The sequence below is a fragment of the Microtus ochrogaster genome, chromosome 2 (genome assembly GCF_000317375.1).
Source record: "Microtus ochrogaster isolate Prairie Vole_2 chromosome 2, MicOch1.0, whole genome shotgun sequence".
NCBI classification, from domain to species: domain Eukaryota; kingdom Metazoa; phylum Chordata; class Mammalia; order Rodentia; family Cricetidae; genus Microtus; species Microtus ochrogaster.
Window position 1 is genome coordinate 26,737,768 of NC_022010.1, and position 15,386 is coordinate 26,753,153.

Sequence of the window (15,386 nt, forward strand, 5' to 3'; positions counted from 1 at the left end):
AGAGAGAGAGAGAGAGAGAGAGAGAGAGAGAGAGAGAGAGAGAGAGAAGCTGTTGGCCTCAATGTGGCTGGAGGAAAAGGTAAGGAAGGGGGAAGGAGAATCAGGAAGCTTCCGCCTGCGATCCAAAGAAGCAGGGGCAGGACGATTTCACTACAGAGATAAAGACCTGGGCTCAGAGAAACACAAAGGGAGCTAGCACATCTATAGATGACAGGCAATCTGACCACTCACACTTGAATTCATAGTGAATCTAGGAAAACTGAAAGAAATGAGTCTCAGCCTGCTGCTGAAAACAGACCCCAACAGAAGTGTCCTGTGATCAGGAGTCAAGTCTCCATCACATCAGCCACGCCTACTAAACACCACATGCTCTCTCTCTTTTTTTTTAACGAGTCACTGGCACAATCTGAATATCTTGAGATATTAAGCAAAATCCAGCCCATACAGCCAAGTTAATCTTTCCAGCTTTTTTGCTCCAGGTTCTAGGTCTCTTTCTTTTAGCTGGGGAAAGACTCACTAAGAAAGTCCGAGATGAGGGAAGGGTTTAGGTGTACACCAATCTTAACTTACAGATGTTGTCTAGCAAGGAGACTCAGAAGGGCTCTGTTACTTTGGATGCTCAGGGTGTGGGCCTCCTTGCGACCAGGCTCAATTCTTCCCCTCCCCCAGTAGCTTCACCCTTTGCTCCCAAGAAGCAGGGATGGGTGTGAGTTAGAGAACAAATTCCCGTCCAAAGTAAGCGGTTAGGGAAGAACAGCATCAAACACGGAGAAGTCTCTTGTCTGTCTATGCTTCTGGGTTACAGACACACCCGGGCTATGAATTTTTTTTTTTCTTTTCTCTAATGGTGGCACAGGCAAGAAAAGCTGGGAGCCAGGCTCTCTGCAGATTCCAAGATGCTGGTGCGGGATGGACTTCAGAAACAGAAAGCCAAGTGCCAAGGAAACCAACCGAGAGCGCCCCAGCTCTTCCGTCAGGAGTCCTGTAGAAAAGGCAATAAGACCAGCAGTGCTGCAAGGAGCTTGAGCCCTGCCTAATGGCTTTCCCCCTCATGCCTTGGGGGGAGGGGTCTCCACGGGGTGGAGGAAGGAAGCCAGGGTGAGATGGAAAGTCCCCTTTCCTGTAGCAACCCAGAGGTCAACCTCAGCAGGAAGTTTCTTTGGGTCCCTGGGTTGAAAGAATCGGGGCATGGATGGAGGTGAGTGTTGTTCATACTTGTCTTTTCTTTCTCGCTCTGTGATGCCACCGCGATACTTGGATGGCTACTAGAATTCCAAGACGAAAAGAAAGCAGTATTTTTCCCCCTTCGGAGTTGCTACTGGCGGTTGAAGCAATAATTGAGAACTCCCGGGTATTTATTGCATTGGGAAACAAAACCATGAAAGCATTTGAAGACAGCCCTTTAGTGTCCCTGCCAAGGAGATGGAGTTGATCCGTGATCCCGGTTACCCTGCAAACTTGAGTTCTTTACTGAACTGTACCAACGACTGCATCCATCCATAGGTCCAGATCTCCGATGTGGAGGAACAGAGTCTGCCCGCGGGGCATGCACATGCGCAGTGAGCTGGCAACGCGGTTGTGGCTGGTGGGAGGCTGCTGCTACTCCATGCCGCTCCGCAGGATCTGGTTGGCTGCAATCAGCATGACGCTTATGATGAAGGCCATGGCGAAGGCGCATATGAGGCTCTTGCGGACGCAGGTCTGCCGGTTCTGCTTCTGTGAATGAACTGGGGGAAGGGGTGGGAGGAGAGAGAACAGAGAGATAGCTTGAGACAGCTGTGTGTTTTCTACACAGCATAGACTGTGGCTGGTCTAACCAACTCAGGGGACGGATACTATGGGGCTCTTAGCAACTGCTGAGCAGAGACTTCTGGCGAAAGGTATACGATGGTAAACCATCCCTACCAGAACTGTGGTCCATGAGATGTTTAGAGAAAGGTTTAGACATCTGGATATAACAGACCTACAGTGAGTCTCAGAGACAACAATTTCTGTAACATTCTAGAATGAGTTCCTGAAAAGACACCGTGCAGCCATTATCACCCCCTTTCTGTAACCAGCACTGATAGAATGAGGTCTGGAAGCTTTCCGGCATATGGTATGTGTGTGTCTTGTTTGTACCTGTCACATGGCTGCCCAAGAGGACAGTCCATCTTGTTTGTTGATACACTCTGACCAGCTGGGAAATTGCCTAGTAGCCTAGGCTGGCTGTGTAGCGAGCCCCAGCAATCCACCTGTCTACCTCCTCAGTCCTGGCATTATAAGCACACGCTACCATAGCTATGTGAAAATCAGGTTCTCCTGCCTGCAAGGCAAGCATTTTACCAAACCAAGCTGGCTCCCTGGTGTGCTTTTGGAGACTCAATCACCCCTCAATAGTGCCACCACTTGGGAAGCAAGTCTTCAACATAGGAGCATCAAGAAGACACCTCATAGCTAAACAGGACATGGTGGGAGGTTGATACAAAAGGCGCTGTCCTGTTCATTGTGGAGTCACTGAACCAGGTCACCGGGAGGGAGTCTGGGAGTTCGCATCTTAATAAGCTCTCCCAGGGTCTGGGCAACTTTTGGTTGATTTGATAGGCATGGATGGAGGTTGGATTGCCAGAGACAAAAGAGGGGTGTGTGAGCATGGGTGCGTGAGTGAGTGTGTAGTGTCTGTGGTTTTTGCTTGGGCTGTTGGGAAATATGGTCTTTCAGATTTACCTGCTAAAGAAGACTAGGGGCTTGGGATAAGACTTGGCTAGGAATTTGGCAATGACTCTTCTGTTTCTACACGGAGACAATGGGGATGTTCTATCGGGAACTCACCAAGGCCAGCTGGCCTGGGTCTGGAAAAGCCTGGGATAAAACCAGACTCGCTGAACATAGCGGACAATGAGGACTGCTGAGAACTCAAGAACAATGGCAATGGGTTTTTGATCGTACTGCACGTACTGACTTTGGGGGAGCCTAGGCAGTTTGGATGCTCACCTTACTAGACCTGGATGGAGGTGGGCGGTCCTTGGACTTCCCACAGGTCAGGGAACCCTGATTGCTCTTCGAGCTGATGAGGGAGGGGGACTTGAACGGGGGAGGGGGAGGGAAATGGGAGGCGGTGGCGGGGAGGAGGCAGAAATCCTTAATAAATAAATAAATTTAAAAAAAAATGAAAAAAAAAAGACTTGGCTAGGAAAGTGTTTGCTGTGCAAGCATGAGGACCTGAGTTCGATCCCCAGCAACCACATAAAGAACTGGCCATGGTGGCAAATGCTTGTGGCCCCAGAGCTGAAGAGAGAGAGGCAGGTAGGTCCTGGGGCTCCCTGGCCAGCCAGCCCAGCATACTTGATGAGTTCCAGACCAACCAGGCGGGTGGCCTCTATGTACCTGCACATCCACACAACACACACAACACACACCAAGAAGACTGGCAAAAGCAGACATGGTGGTGCATTACAATGCTAGCTACATGAAGGCAGTTTGGGGCATGGGTTGGCTACATGGTAAGACTCTGTCTCAAAAAAAAAATAAAGCACTTTTTGAAAAGTAAGAAAGAGAGAGAGGGAGGGAGAGAGAAGAAGAAAGGGAGAGAGAGAAAGAGGGAGGGAGGTAGGGAGGGAGGGAGGGAGGAAAAAAAGCAGGCTAGCAAGACGGCTCATGGGCAAGGAGCTTGCCATCTGGCCTGACCACCTGAGTTTGCTCCTGGAGACCCACATGGTACAAGGGTGACAACTGATGCCTGAAAGTTGGCCTCTGAGCACCGCAAGAGCGACCTCCCCCACACCATTAACACAATAAATTAAATAAGTAAATAAATAACGCTTAAAGGAAGCAAATACATAGAAGGCTGGAAAGAGGAATGGACCAGTCGGGCCTCTCAAGAACAGGAAGCCCAGTGTCATGCTCCGGTGTCTCCCGCCGTGTTGGGACTCCCCCGGGCCCTGTGGAAATAACAGACTAACGAGTAGGAATCAGGCCATGTTTTCAAAGCCAAAAAGAGCCTTCCATGGGAGAAAGGGCCCAAGGGTCAAGCCAGATTCTCCGTGAGCCTGTGCCCCCAGCCATGGCTCTGGTTCCCTCTCCAACTTGCCAAGACCCTCTACCCAGAATCCCCTAAGTCTCGTCTTGTTATCGTTAATCCTCCTGGATCCACCAGGCTTGTGCTTCCCCTGGGTGATTTAGGAGTGTTTTTGTGGTTCGATTCTCCAATTCCTGATTAACTCTGGGTTTTAAGCTCTTAGCTGAAGGAGGAAGTTTTGTTTGGTGTGGAGATGGGCTTCTTCTGGGAGTGGGCACACTGAAGGAACAAAATGCCAGCTCTTAGGGCAAAGGAGATGGCTTTTAAGAAGGAAAGGATGGGGCTCAGTTGGTGAAGTGCTTGCCCAGCATGTTGATGCCCTGGGCTCCATCCTCAGTGCTGCATTAAGAAAGGGTGGGGTACACACCTGCAAACTCAGCACCCAGGAGGTGGAGGCAAGAGGGTCAGTTGTTCAAGGTCATCCTTGGCTATGCATTTGCAGTTCAATTTTTTTGTATTCCCGGGGATACATGAGACCCTAGCTAAACAAATGATGAACCAGGCCAAACAAAACAAAACAAAACAACTGCAAATGTGTTTGTGGCTTGTTGAGGACCAGCTGAGGTTTTCTGAGCCTGTGCCTGTGTAAAAACTGTCCTGCCACACTCCATCCTGAAGGTCTGTGGAAACCTTCAGCCACAGAAAATGCTGGCCCAAGGGGGAATGAGTTCATAAAAACCTCTCTTTTTGAAGGATACTCAGGAAACAAAATAACAGGTGACAGGCTTTTATTCCCCCGTTAAGTTGTGGCTATGATGTGTCTCCTACACACTGATGTGTGTGAACACGTGGTCCCTTGCTGGTGGTGCTGTCTGGGGACCCTTCGGAGATGGGAGTGAGTCACTCAGGGGGTGGACACAGCCACACTTCCTATCTTCCTGATCCTGGCCTCCCTAAGCGAGGTACTCATGTCTGCAGTGATGAGCTGCCTCTACCCGGAGCCCTGCCCCTCTGAGGGACTGTATTAAACCCTGAGACCAAATAAATCTGCTCTCCCTTAGATGACTTCCTGTGAGGATTCAGTCACACAGAAGAGAAAGGTGACTAACAGATCCCACCAGGGCCGCTTCCTCTTTGATCTTGGAATCCTTCAAAGCCTGGGAAGGGAGAGATAAGAGGTGCCTGAGAATCCAGACAGGCGTGTCCAGCCTTCTGACACCCTGGAACAATGCTGTCATCTATAAAGTTCATGCTAGACAACTGTGCTATTCGTTGTTGTTGGTGGTTTTTTTTTTTTTTAAATCATGCCCGCAAGCGATACAATGTTTTAACTAACTTCACAGTTTCGTGTTGGGCTGTGTCTGTAGCTATCATCAGTTGCAAGCTGGGCCTGCCAAATAAGCTAGAACAGCTGCAAACTGGGCATGCCACAGTTAGAACAATGTCCTATAAGCGGAGGAGGCCTTCTAGAACATTCTGAGGCCATAGTAACTTGGAAACAGATCTGAACTGAAACCTGTAAGTCCAGCTCAGTACTGGGTGGAAGATTGTTTTGCAGTGAACCCGGACATCACCAGAGAGCAGAAATTGTACGGTGGAGCAAAAATATAATGTCTTTTGTGGCTGGACCTAACACTCAATTTCCTTATCTATAAATTGGGGATGATAAGAGTCACCTTGCAAGAGATTTAAAGACAAGAAAGAATTTAACTTCGAGAAAGGATATTGCTTGTGCCCAATTCCAGCTGACTTTCTTTTTTAAAAACCCAAGCTGGTTTGTTTCATACGTGTGGGCATGCGTGTGTGTGCACTAGTATTTGAACAACCACCTTGGGTGTCTTTCCCCAGTACCACTCACCTTCTTGTTGAGACAGGAACTTGTCATTTAGGTTTGACTGACTAGTCATGTCCCTACTTCTGCAGCATGGGGTTACAGGAACATGCCACCATGTCCTGCCTAGTTCACGCAGATTCTGGGGATGGAATGTAGGTCCTTATACTTACAAGGCAGATACTCTATAGACCGAGCCATCTCCCTAGCCCTAGAATTCATGCTGAGTTATTGGACATCCCTCAATGAGTTGGTTATTGTGCTGATTTTATGTGCATGGTGCATGCAGAGTTGGATCTCGCACAGGCTGGGTGTGGTGTCTTTGAATAGATGCAGGGCCTCCAGGGCCAAACAGCAAACACCAAAGGCATTTGACAAGTCACAGAGATGAGATTTGAACCCATGGTTTGCTCTGCCTTACAAGCTCAAAACCTCTGTATACACTCTCCCTGACCCTCTGCTTGGTGACAGCGAACAGGTATCAGAAACTTGGTGTGGCTGGCAGGGGCCTGAGCCAGGACCTGGTTCATTTTCTTGCAACTCTCTTAAGGCCCATCATTGGCAATTTTATATTTGCTTTGCATTATATTGCATCAAATAAATATTATGTATTCTTAGTGTCTATTCTTTTCTTTCTGAGTCCTGGCCTTGAACCTAGAGCCCCTTGTCTGCTGGAGAAGTCATTGCAGCTGAGCTACAGCCTCTGAGCCACAGTTTCACCCCTTGCTTGTTTTATTTTGTAACTTGATATCATTGTTTTGGAGACAGTATCTATCTTACTATGGAGTCCAGGATTTCCTTCAGCTTGCAGCAACTGAAGCCAGAGGCTGCCTCAGCCTCTCAGACTGGGATTTAGGCACGAGGCACCACAGCATGTTTATTTACTTAAAGATTTATTTTTGTTTTATTTATGTGTATGCCTGTGTATAGCGTGTAGTTGTGAGTTCCCAAGGAGGCCAGAAGAGGGCGCCAGATCCCTTAATGCTGGAGTTGCAGGAAGTTGTGAGTCACTCAATATGGGTGCAGGGAACTGAACTCCTTTGCAAGAGAGCAGCATGTCCTCTTAATCGCTGAGCCATCTGTACTTATTAACCTTGCTATGTCCCCAGCAGGCTTTGAACTCACTATGTCTCTCAGTCTGGCACTTAGGAGCTCTGAAAAGTCTAAACTCTGAACTTTAGTTTCCTTTTCTGTCAAAGGAGCTAACAGTAGGAGTCCTAGGCACTAACAGAATTAATTCAGAAGCTGGGGACATGGTTCATTCCATCGAGTGCTTGTCACACATGTGTGAGGACCTGGACTGAATCACCAAAACCTATGTAAAAAGCTGGGCCGGATGGCACCTGAAGCCCCGTTTCACAGGCCTGAACTCCCAGTACTGGGGAGGCAGAGACAGGTGCATTCCTGGGGCTCACCTGCCAGCCAGTGTAGCTGAATTGCTGAGCACCAGGCTAGTGAGAGAAACCTGGCTCTAGAAAGGTGAAGATGAAACCTTAGGGTGACCTCTGGCCCACACACAGGTATACACACACATGCATGAAACTTAAAAATAATCAGATCGTCTGGGCAGTGGTAGCCCACGCCTTTAATCTCAGCACTCGGGAAGCAGAGGTACGTGGATCGCTATAAGTTCGAGGCTAGCCTGGTCTACAGAGTGAGTTCCAGGACAGTCGGAGCTACACAGAGAAATTCTTGTCTCGAAAAGCCAAAATAAATAAAATAAAAATAGTGAAGCAAAACCAAATCACCACAAAGATTGCTGAGCTGTCCCAACAGAGAGCTATGGCCCACCATGAGTGGCTAGAGAAACACCAGCCTGCCTACTTGTCTCCCTTGGGGCTGAAGGAAATGCCTGCTTCTTTATTTTCCCATTCGCTGAGACTTCCAGTGCCTAGCCCAGCACACCTCAGATGCTTGCAGGCCTCTCCTGCACTTCTTACCTTCATCAATTCTTCCTGAACTGCCGCCAGGCTCACCTTGCCAGGGCCCTGCTTGGTATGCAGCCCCGCTCCCTGCAGACATCCTGCACATCCCTGCGCTGGCTGCCATCCCAGGAGTCGCAGTCTCCAGCTGCCCCGCTCAGCTGGAAAGGCCACATCTCCCTCCTAGACCCTTCTTGCTGACTTTTCCACATCCCTTCCCTTCCCTACTTCTTTTCTCCTTTCTTATCCTCTCCTTCCCTTCCTTCTTCCCCTTTCCCTTTCCCTTCCCTTTTTTGCCCTCCCCTCCCATTCTCCCATGTTACCGCGGTGCTGGACTATTGAATCTGGGGCCCCACACATCTTAAGCACACTCTGTACCACCTAGCTCCCTCCTTGATTTTAATAACCCGATGCTTAATATCTTCTTAATAGTCTAGCTGCATAGTTCACACATCAAAAACCACACACTTCTAAAGCTGTGTGACCATCCTCACTGTTTAACACAGAAACATTTCGGCTACCCGAAGAAGAGACCCGATGCTCATGAACATCACTTATCATTCTCCTCTGTCCCCAGCCCCAGGCAGCCACTGACCTTTCTGGTCCTGTGGATTTGTCTGCTGCATGTGTTGTTGCATGGCAAAGCACTGCAGACTGTGGACTCTTGTGGCTCCTTCTGTCTACTTTACAGACTGGAATTCTGTCTGTATTGGGGGTTGCCTAAGCATTTCATTTTTTTTAAAACTTTTGAGACAGTGTCTCATGTAGCCCAGGCTCGCCTCGTTCTCGCTATGCAGCCAAGGATGACCTTGAACTCCTGATCCTCATCAGGTCTGGCATTACGGGCATGAACCCCTATGCCTGGCATCATCCCATTTCTTTCTACTGATTAATAATATGACATGATACATTTTGTTTTTAAGTTCATTATTTTAGGGCATTTGGATGGTTTTGATTTTTTTTGGTCTATTTTGAACATTTGTGTACATGGGTTCTTTTGTGTGTGTGCTTGTGTATGTATGTGTGCAAATGTACACGTGTGTAGGTGCTTTCTGTTTGAGGGCATGTGTGCATGTGTTAACATGCACATGGACGCTCCAGGCTGATATCGATTTCTTGGGAAGCATTTTATCCACTAAATCATCTCCACAACCCTCATGTACATGTTTTCAGATAGCCCTAACTTCTGAGATCCCCTGGCTACAAACTTAAGAGTAGGATGGCTGTTTTATATATTAATCCCATGTTTGACCTTGGCGAGTTGGCTCTGTCAGGGGTCATGCTATATAGACTGTTTTTATGTCCGTCTTCCCATTATATTTCAAGCATTCTTTTTAGTAATCGACAGATCAAGTGAGCAAGTGGGCTGCAGGAGGCTGTGCAGGGTGTACCAGTTGAGCTTCTGTTTTCTTATCCCCACCCCTATCTCCCAACTTGTTAACCATCTCTATAAACCAATGGACTCTGTCTGCTGGCAGGACCTGGGTTTGCAAGGGTGTCCTTTAGAGACAGTCTGTCTTTGCACTTCTTATTTTCACACCAACTCACACAGCTCCACTTGGCAGATGACAGGGTGGCTCTGGGATTCTTCCCTTGGACACAGGAGTCTGCACAGATGTTGACACTGGCTAGCTGAGCAACTTACAAGGTCTAATGAGTTTGCAATCCCTCTGGTTCAGTGTGGATGCTGGCAACTGGGCAGCTTGTCTGTAGAGCTAATGGCTTGAGGATGAGGGGAACTGATTCATGATCCTGGTGCAGATCTTCCACACTAGCATTCCAGTAGGAACTCTGAGTTTCAGGAATAGGTATACGAAGTGGGTGAAACCAATTCCAGCTCCTGTGATTCTCAGGATGAGCAAGTTTGGAAGCTATAATTGCTTTTGGATCCTTTTGGTTAGATACTTTGAGTGTCCTTGGTTTTGAATGTGAGATGTCCCTCACAGGCTTGTGTGTTTGAACACGTGGTCTCCACTAGGTGGTGCTTTTCAATCTGGGGGAAAGTGTGGAACCTTTAGGAGATGGGCCTTACAGGAGGGATCGAGTATTGGTGGGAGGAGACATGAGCCCCACTTCCTGTCCACTCTCTCCTTTTTGGTCTATCGAGATATGAGGTGTCTCAGACACAGGCACCTACTAACATGAACAGCATCATGCCTTCCCCACCCTGGCTCTTTAAACTGTGAGAGAAAATAAGCCCTTCTCCATCAACCTGTTTTATCTCAAGTGTTTGATCACAGCACTGAGCAAAGTAATACCCGGTTTAGGAAATTGGCTCTTGACACAAATGGAGCAAACTGAAAGGGACTTTTCTTTTTACTTTTAAAAAAGAATTTATTTTTATTTATGCACCTGTGTATATGCCCAAATGTGCAGGATGTTAGATCCCCTGAAGCTGGAGTTACAAGTGGTTGTGAGCTGCCCTCAAACTTGAGCAGTATGTGTCCTTAACCACTGAGCAATCTTTCCAGTAAAGATTTAAAGATTTATTTTTTGTGTGTGTGTGACTGTGTGCATGCATGCCTTTGCACACAGAGGCCAGAGGAGGGCATCTGATCCCTCAGAGCTGGAGTTGCAGGTAAGCATTTGAAGCCAACGTGTTTTGGCCCTGGGATCTAAGCTCGAGTCCTTACGATTCCACAACAAGCTCTCTTAACCACTGAGCTATCACTCCAGCCCGGAAAGGGAAAATAGAACTCTACCTTGATGATATTAGCTAGCATTACCAGGGGAGACCTGCAGGGGGAGATAGAGGATGGAATTGTAGGGAGTGGAATGAGGTTGGCGTTTTATGATGTTTTTGTGCATCATAACCTCTGCTTGTACAATTCAAAGCCAGTTCACTTGGTACCACAAAATCTCACTCTCCTCCTCTTAACTCCTATGCTCTTTAGATAGCTGTGCCTCACTTCCGAGGGTCCTACCCTGGGCTCCTGGTGTACAAGTAGCACTTTGTGTTGACCTAACTGTCCTTCCCTTCCTGTTGATGGTATCTTGCACATTCTGTTTCTGGGATCTGTACTGCTCCATGCAGTGAGACTCTCATCCCAAGACTTCACCTTCTACTCCATCACAAGCCAGAAGGACGGAGAATGGTACCCAGCTCTTGGTATGTCTGGGGGTGGACATGGGGGTCAAATAGGTTTGAGAAAGGGCCCTTTGGGGGCATGAGGAAGAGTCCTGGGAGGGGGAATCCTGTTATCTTCTGAGCTTGGCCAAGAGTGAAGCCAATAGAGAGGAAGGAGAGGAAGAGAGAGTGACAGTAGTAAGAAGATAAGATACAGGGAAGGAGGGGGAGAATGGAGGAGGAGGAAGAGGGAGGGGGAGAAGGGGAAAGAGAACAAATGAAGTTAAGGAAGATGAGGGAGAGGAGCTGTTTTGCATACTTATCAAAAACTCTCTGGGTCTTTGGTGTCTTAGGATCTCAATTGGTCCTCAGAAAAATCTATGTACAAAGTTGTTGTAGAAAACCTAGTGGGGTCCCAGATAGAATAAAAATTCCTCACTCTCCAACTGACACCCTAAGTCTGTTTTCAAATATTGCTTTGTAAGTTTTCCACAGGCTACCAGGGTCAGCTTCACATTTACCTCCTGCTCAAGCCAAAGGCTTAGGTTTTATTTCAGGAAAGTCACAGGGCAGGCCAGCTGGAAGCAGATGGTCTGGGTGACATCTTGTGCCCTTTTCATTTGGATGGGCCCAACGCATCCATAATGAACTCCCAGGTGACAAGGGAGGTGGCATCATCCAGGTGAGCACTTGCTGACGGGACAGGAACATTGTGACTTCAGAAGGGATGACTGCCCTGGTGACCTTGGATTTGACTACAAAATTCTCCCTGATCTCCTATTGTGCCCCGACATGTTTGTATCTAAGTATAACTGCCACTGTAAAATATTTGAATTGAATAGATAAGAAGAAACAAAACTCAGAGAGACCAAATGACAAGACCACAGAGCATATTTCATTCCTCACCAGTGTGACTGTGCTGGCTAATATTAATTATTAATGTCACTGGCTCTTCAGTGAACCTCTGGGCACACCTGTGAGAGATGCTCTTGGTTATGTTAATTAAGGTGGGAGGAGTCCTAAAAGTGGGCGGTACCGTTCCCTGGGCTTGGGTTGCATAAAGAGGGGAAAAGCTAGGAGAACAAGAGCATTCATTACTCCCTGCTTCCTAACTGTAGGTGCAACATGTCCAGCTGCCTTGCGCTTCTGTTGCCTAGACTTCCTCAACGTGGTGGACCGTACCCTGGAACAGTGAGCCCAACCAACCCTTTCTTCCTTAGGCCGTTTTGGCGAGGATATTTTACCACAGCAACAGAAAGTGAACCAAGTAGCCAAATGTCTGACAGAAACAAAGAAAGACAGGTTAATGGTGGCTCCTGGCTTCAGAGACTTCGGTCCACAGTCTCTTGGTCCCCCATGCTCAGGCAAAACATTATGGTGTTAGAAGTTATGGCAGAGGAGAGCTGATCACATCATTGCTGATTAGAAGCCCGGAGTGAGCCAGGAAGTGGCCAGAGATAATATACTCCCAAGGATCCAACCCCGGTGACATACTTCCCTGTAGGTCACGTTACCTCAGGTCTGATGTCCCATACCACAGACTTTCCAGAATTCCCCAAACAGCATCACCATCTGGGGACCAGTGTTCAAATTGTGCGTCTAAGCCAGGCAGTGGTGGCACACACCTTTAATCCCAGCACTCAGGAGGCAGAGGCAGGTGGATCTCTGTGAGTTTGGAGCCAACCTGATCTACAGAGCGAGTTCTAGAACAGCCAGGGCCACACAGAGCAACTCTGTCTCAACAAACCAAAAACCAATGGAAAAAAAAGAATAAATAAATAAATAAGAAGAAAATCATGAGTCTATGTGACCTTCATGTTCAAGCCGTATCACAGTCAGGACAGAACTGTGTCCGAGTACTCCAGAGATCGACCTTCCTTGACCTTTGCTCCTCTTTCATCTGATGGAGACTCAGGGGCACAGAGAGCCTCAGCCCCAGAAACTACTTATTTCTCAGTGTCCTAGTTTCATCTCTGTTGCTGTGACAGATGCCTGCAGGAAAAAGCGACTTAGGGAAGGAAGGGCCTGCTTTGGCTCCCAGTCCCCAGTTACAGGCCAGCGTTGTGAGGAAGTTGCAGGAGGCACTTGAGGCATCATATCTGCTATTGAGAGCAGAGAGAGAAAGTGCATTGGTCCTTGCTTGCCTGTTCTCAGCTAGCTTTCTTCTCTGTTTTACAGTTCAAAACTCCGTGCCCCAGGAATGATGCTGCTCACAGTGTCTGGGTCCTCTCTTATCAGTTGGCTTAGTTAAGACAATTCCCCACAGACACCTGACTAGATAATCCCACACTGAGAATCTCCTCTCAGGCGACTGTAGGTTGTGACAAGTTGACAATTAAAAACTAACCAGGTGGGACAGATGTTTAAGAACGTGTACTTCTCTTAAGAACTATAGTTTGACCAGGCAGCGGTGATGCACACCTTTCATCCCAGCGCATGGGAGGCAGAGACGGTGGATCTCTGTGAGTTCAAGGCCAGCCTGGTCTACAGAGTTCCAGGACAGCCAGGACTGTCACACAGAGAAACCTTGTCTCAAAAAACCAGAAAACAAAACCAAACCAAAAAACCCTACAGTTTGGTTCCAGCACTCACATCAGGCAGCTGCCTGTAACTCCAGGGGACCAGATGCCCTCTTCTGGCTTCCAAAAGCACTCTACTTATATGCACACAGATACACACACAATTGGAGATGAAAATATTAAAAAAGCTAACCATCACGCCCAGGCGGTGACTTTTGTTTCGCTTCCCCTCCTGTGCCTGTTATCAGAATGTCTAGGGGAGTTCTGCAAGGTGGGACTCCAGTGACAGAAAACAGAGAGTGGGGAACTTTTCCAGAGAGGATCACACAACCCTGCTGCTCTTCTCTACTTGGCTTCCAGACACCATTTGGTTCCACCAGCCGTGAGATAGAAAACGGAAAAGGACGATGGGATGCTACTTGATAGGGAGATTTGGGAATGTCTCGGGCAAAGGACCTCTAGAGACAAATGAAGAAACCAGGGAACTGGGGAGATGGCTCGGTCAGAAAAGTTCATGGAGACCTGAATTACGATCCCCTAAGACCCATGGAAAAATGCCAAGCATGACAGCACACATCTGTCATCCCGCTGCTGAGGAGAGACACGGCAGGATCTCTGGGGTTTGCTTGCCAGTCAGGGTAGCTGAGTGAACGGACTTCAGTTTCAGCAAGAGACTCTGACCCAAAAATAAGGTGGATGGTCACAGGATGTCAATACCTGGCCCCTCATACACACACGTGCATGCACAACTCCCCTCCACGCTCACATACACACACACAAAAATAATATTAATTAAAAAATTAATCAACCTCAAGAAGCCTCAGCATTGAGTATGTAATAAAAACTTTGCTGATGGCTAAGTATGATATTTTAATGTAATTACCACATACCAGTTTCCCTCTATTCGTTAGACCAGCTGTTTTCCTCTAAAATACTTTTTTTTTAGCTGTGTATGTGTGTGTGTGTGTGTGCGTGCGCGCATGCAAGTTTGTGTGTATGTGTGTGCGGAGGTGCGTGTGATGAGAGCATGGGTGCCCTCAGGAGATCCACTGGAGATGAAGATACTGGCGGCTGTGATACACCTGCTGTGGGTGTTGGAACCCAACTTGGGGCCTTTGCAAGCACCATGTCTTCTTAGACACTGAGCCACCTCTCTAGCCCCCCAAACAGTTGGTTTTCAAAGCCTGAAACAGGGATAGACTTTTAGCTTCCCAGGACCTCTTGAGTGATTAGGAAATAAACTTTGTGTTCCCCTCATTTTTTTTTTCATGAGGCCAAGAAATGTTGACCCTCCCTGTGTCTTTTCTTGGAGTTCAGATGACTTGCTCCTTCTGATAGCCCTTTGGTCAGGTTGCTGAAAGGGCTCCATCCCTGAGCTCTTTCTGCTCGATGCAGCTGAGAAGCCCAGAGCTCATCCTTCCCAGGGATTCTGTGAAGCAGATGTAATTAGCCTGACATATGTAGATGAGGGAACACAGAGGAGCTACACAGCCTGCCCAAGGTCATTCAATTAGCCAATGGCAGATTCCGCGGGCTCCTTCCACCATCCCTGAAGCAGCTAGCCTCCAGTGAGCAACAGCAAATCTCCCCAAAGCCACAGAGCCAACTCCAGACTCAGAATGATCCCAGAAAGGACAAGGTCCATACAAGATCTTCTGAAAATGTAAGTCTGAGCCCTATATGGTGGGATGTGCAACAATCTGAGAGCTCTAGGGTTTGAGACAGGAGAATCTTGAGTTTGAATGAGTCTGAGTATAACCTAGGCTACATATGGAGACTATATATCACAAAAATGCCAGATAGCAGCAGCAGCAAGAACAAGAAAATCTAACAAAAAGGAGGAGGAGAAGGGAGAGGAAGAGGAACAGGAGGAGAAGAAAGCAGGAGGGGCAAGAGAGGAGGGGAAAGGAGGAGAAGAAGGAGAAGATGAAGAGGAGGAGGAAGAGGAGGAGAAGGAGAAGGAGGAGGGGAAAGGAGGAGAAGGGGAAGAAAGAGGAGGAGGGGAACGGGAAGAAAGAAGGAGGAGGAGGAGGAGGAGGAGGAGGAGGAG

At 47.9% G+C, this 15,386-nt stretch overlaps 1 protein-coding gene across 3 annotated transcripts in view; it reads right to left on the minus strand.

Moving 5' to 3' along the window:
• Positions 1-395: 395 nt before the first annotated feature.
• Caln1 (calneuron 1) overlaps positions 396-15,386 on the minus strand; it is a 463,165-nt gene continuing 448,174 nt past the window's right edge. For all 3 annotated transcript variants that reach the window (XM_026787846.1, XM_026787849.1, XM_013350759.2), the window contains one exon: positions 396-1,727. In XM_026787846.1, the coding sequence (XP_026643647.1) occupies positions 1,600-1,727 (128 nt within the window). In that variant the 3' untranslated portion in view covers positions 396-1,599. The remainder of the gene's footprint in view (positions 1,728-15,386) is intronic.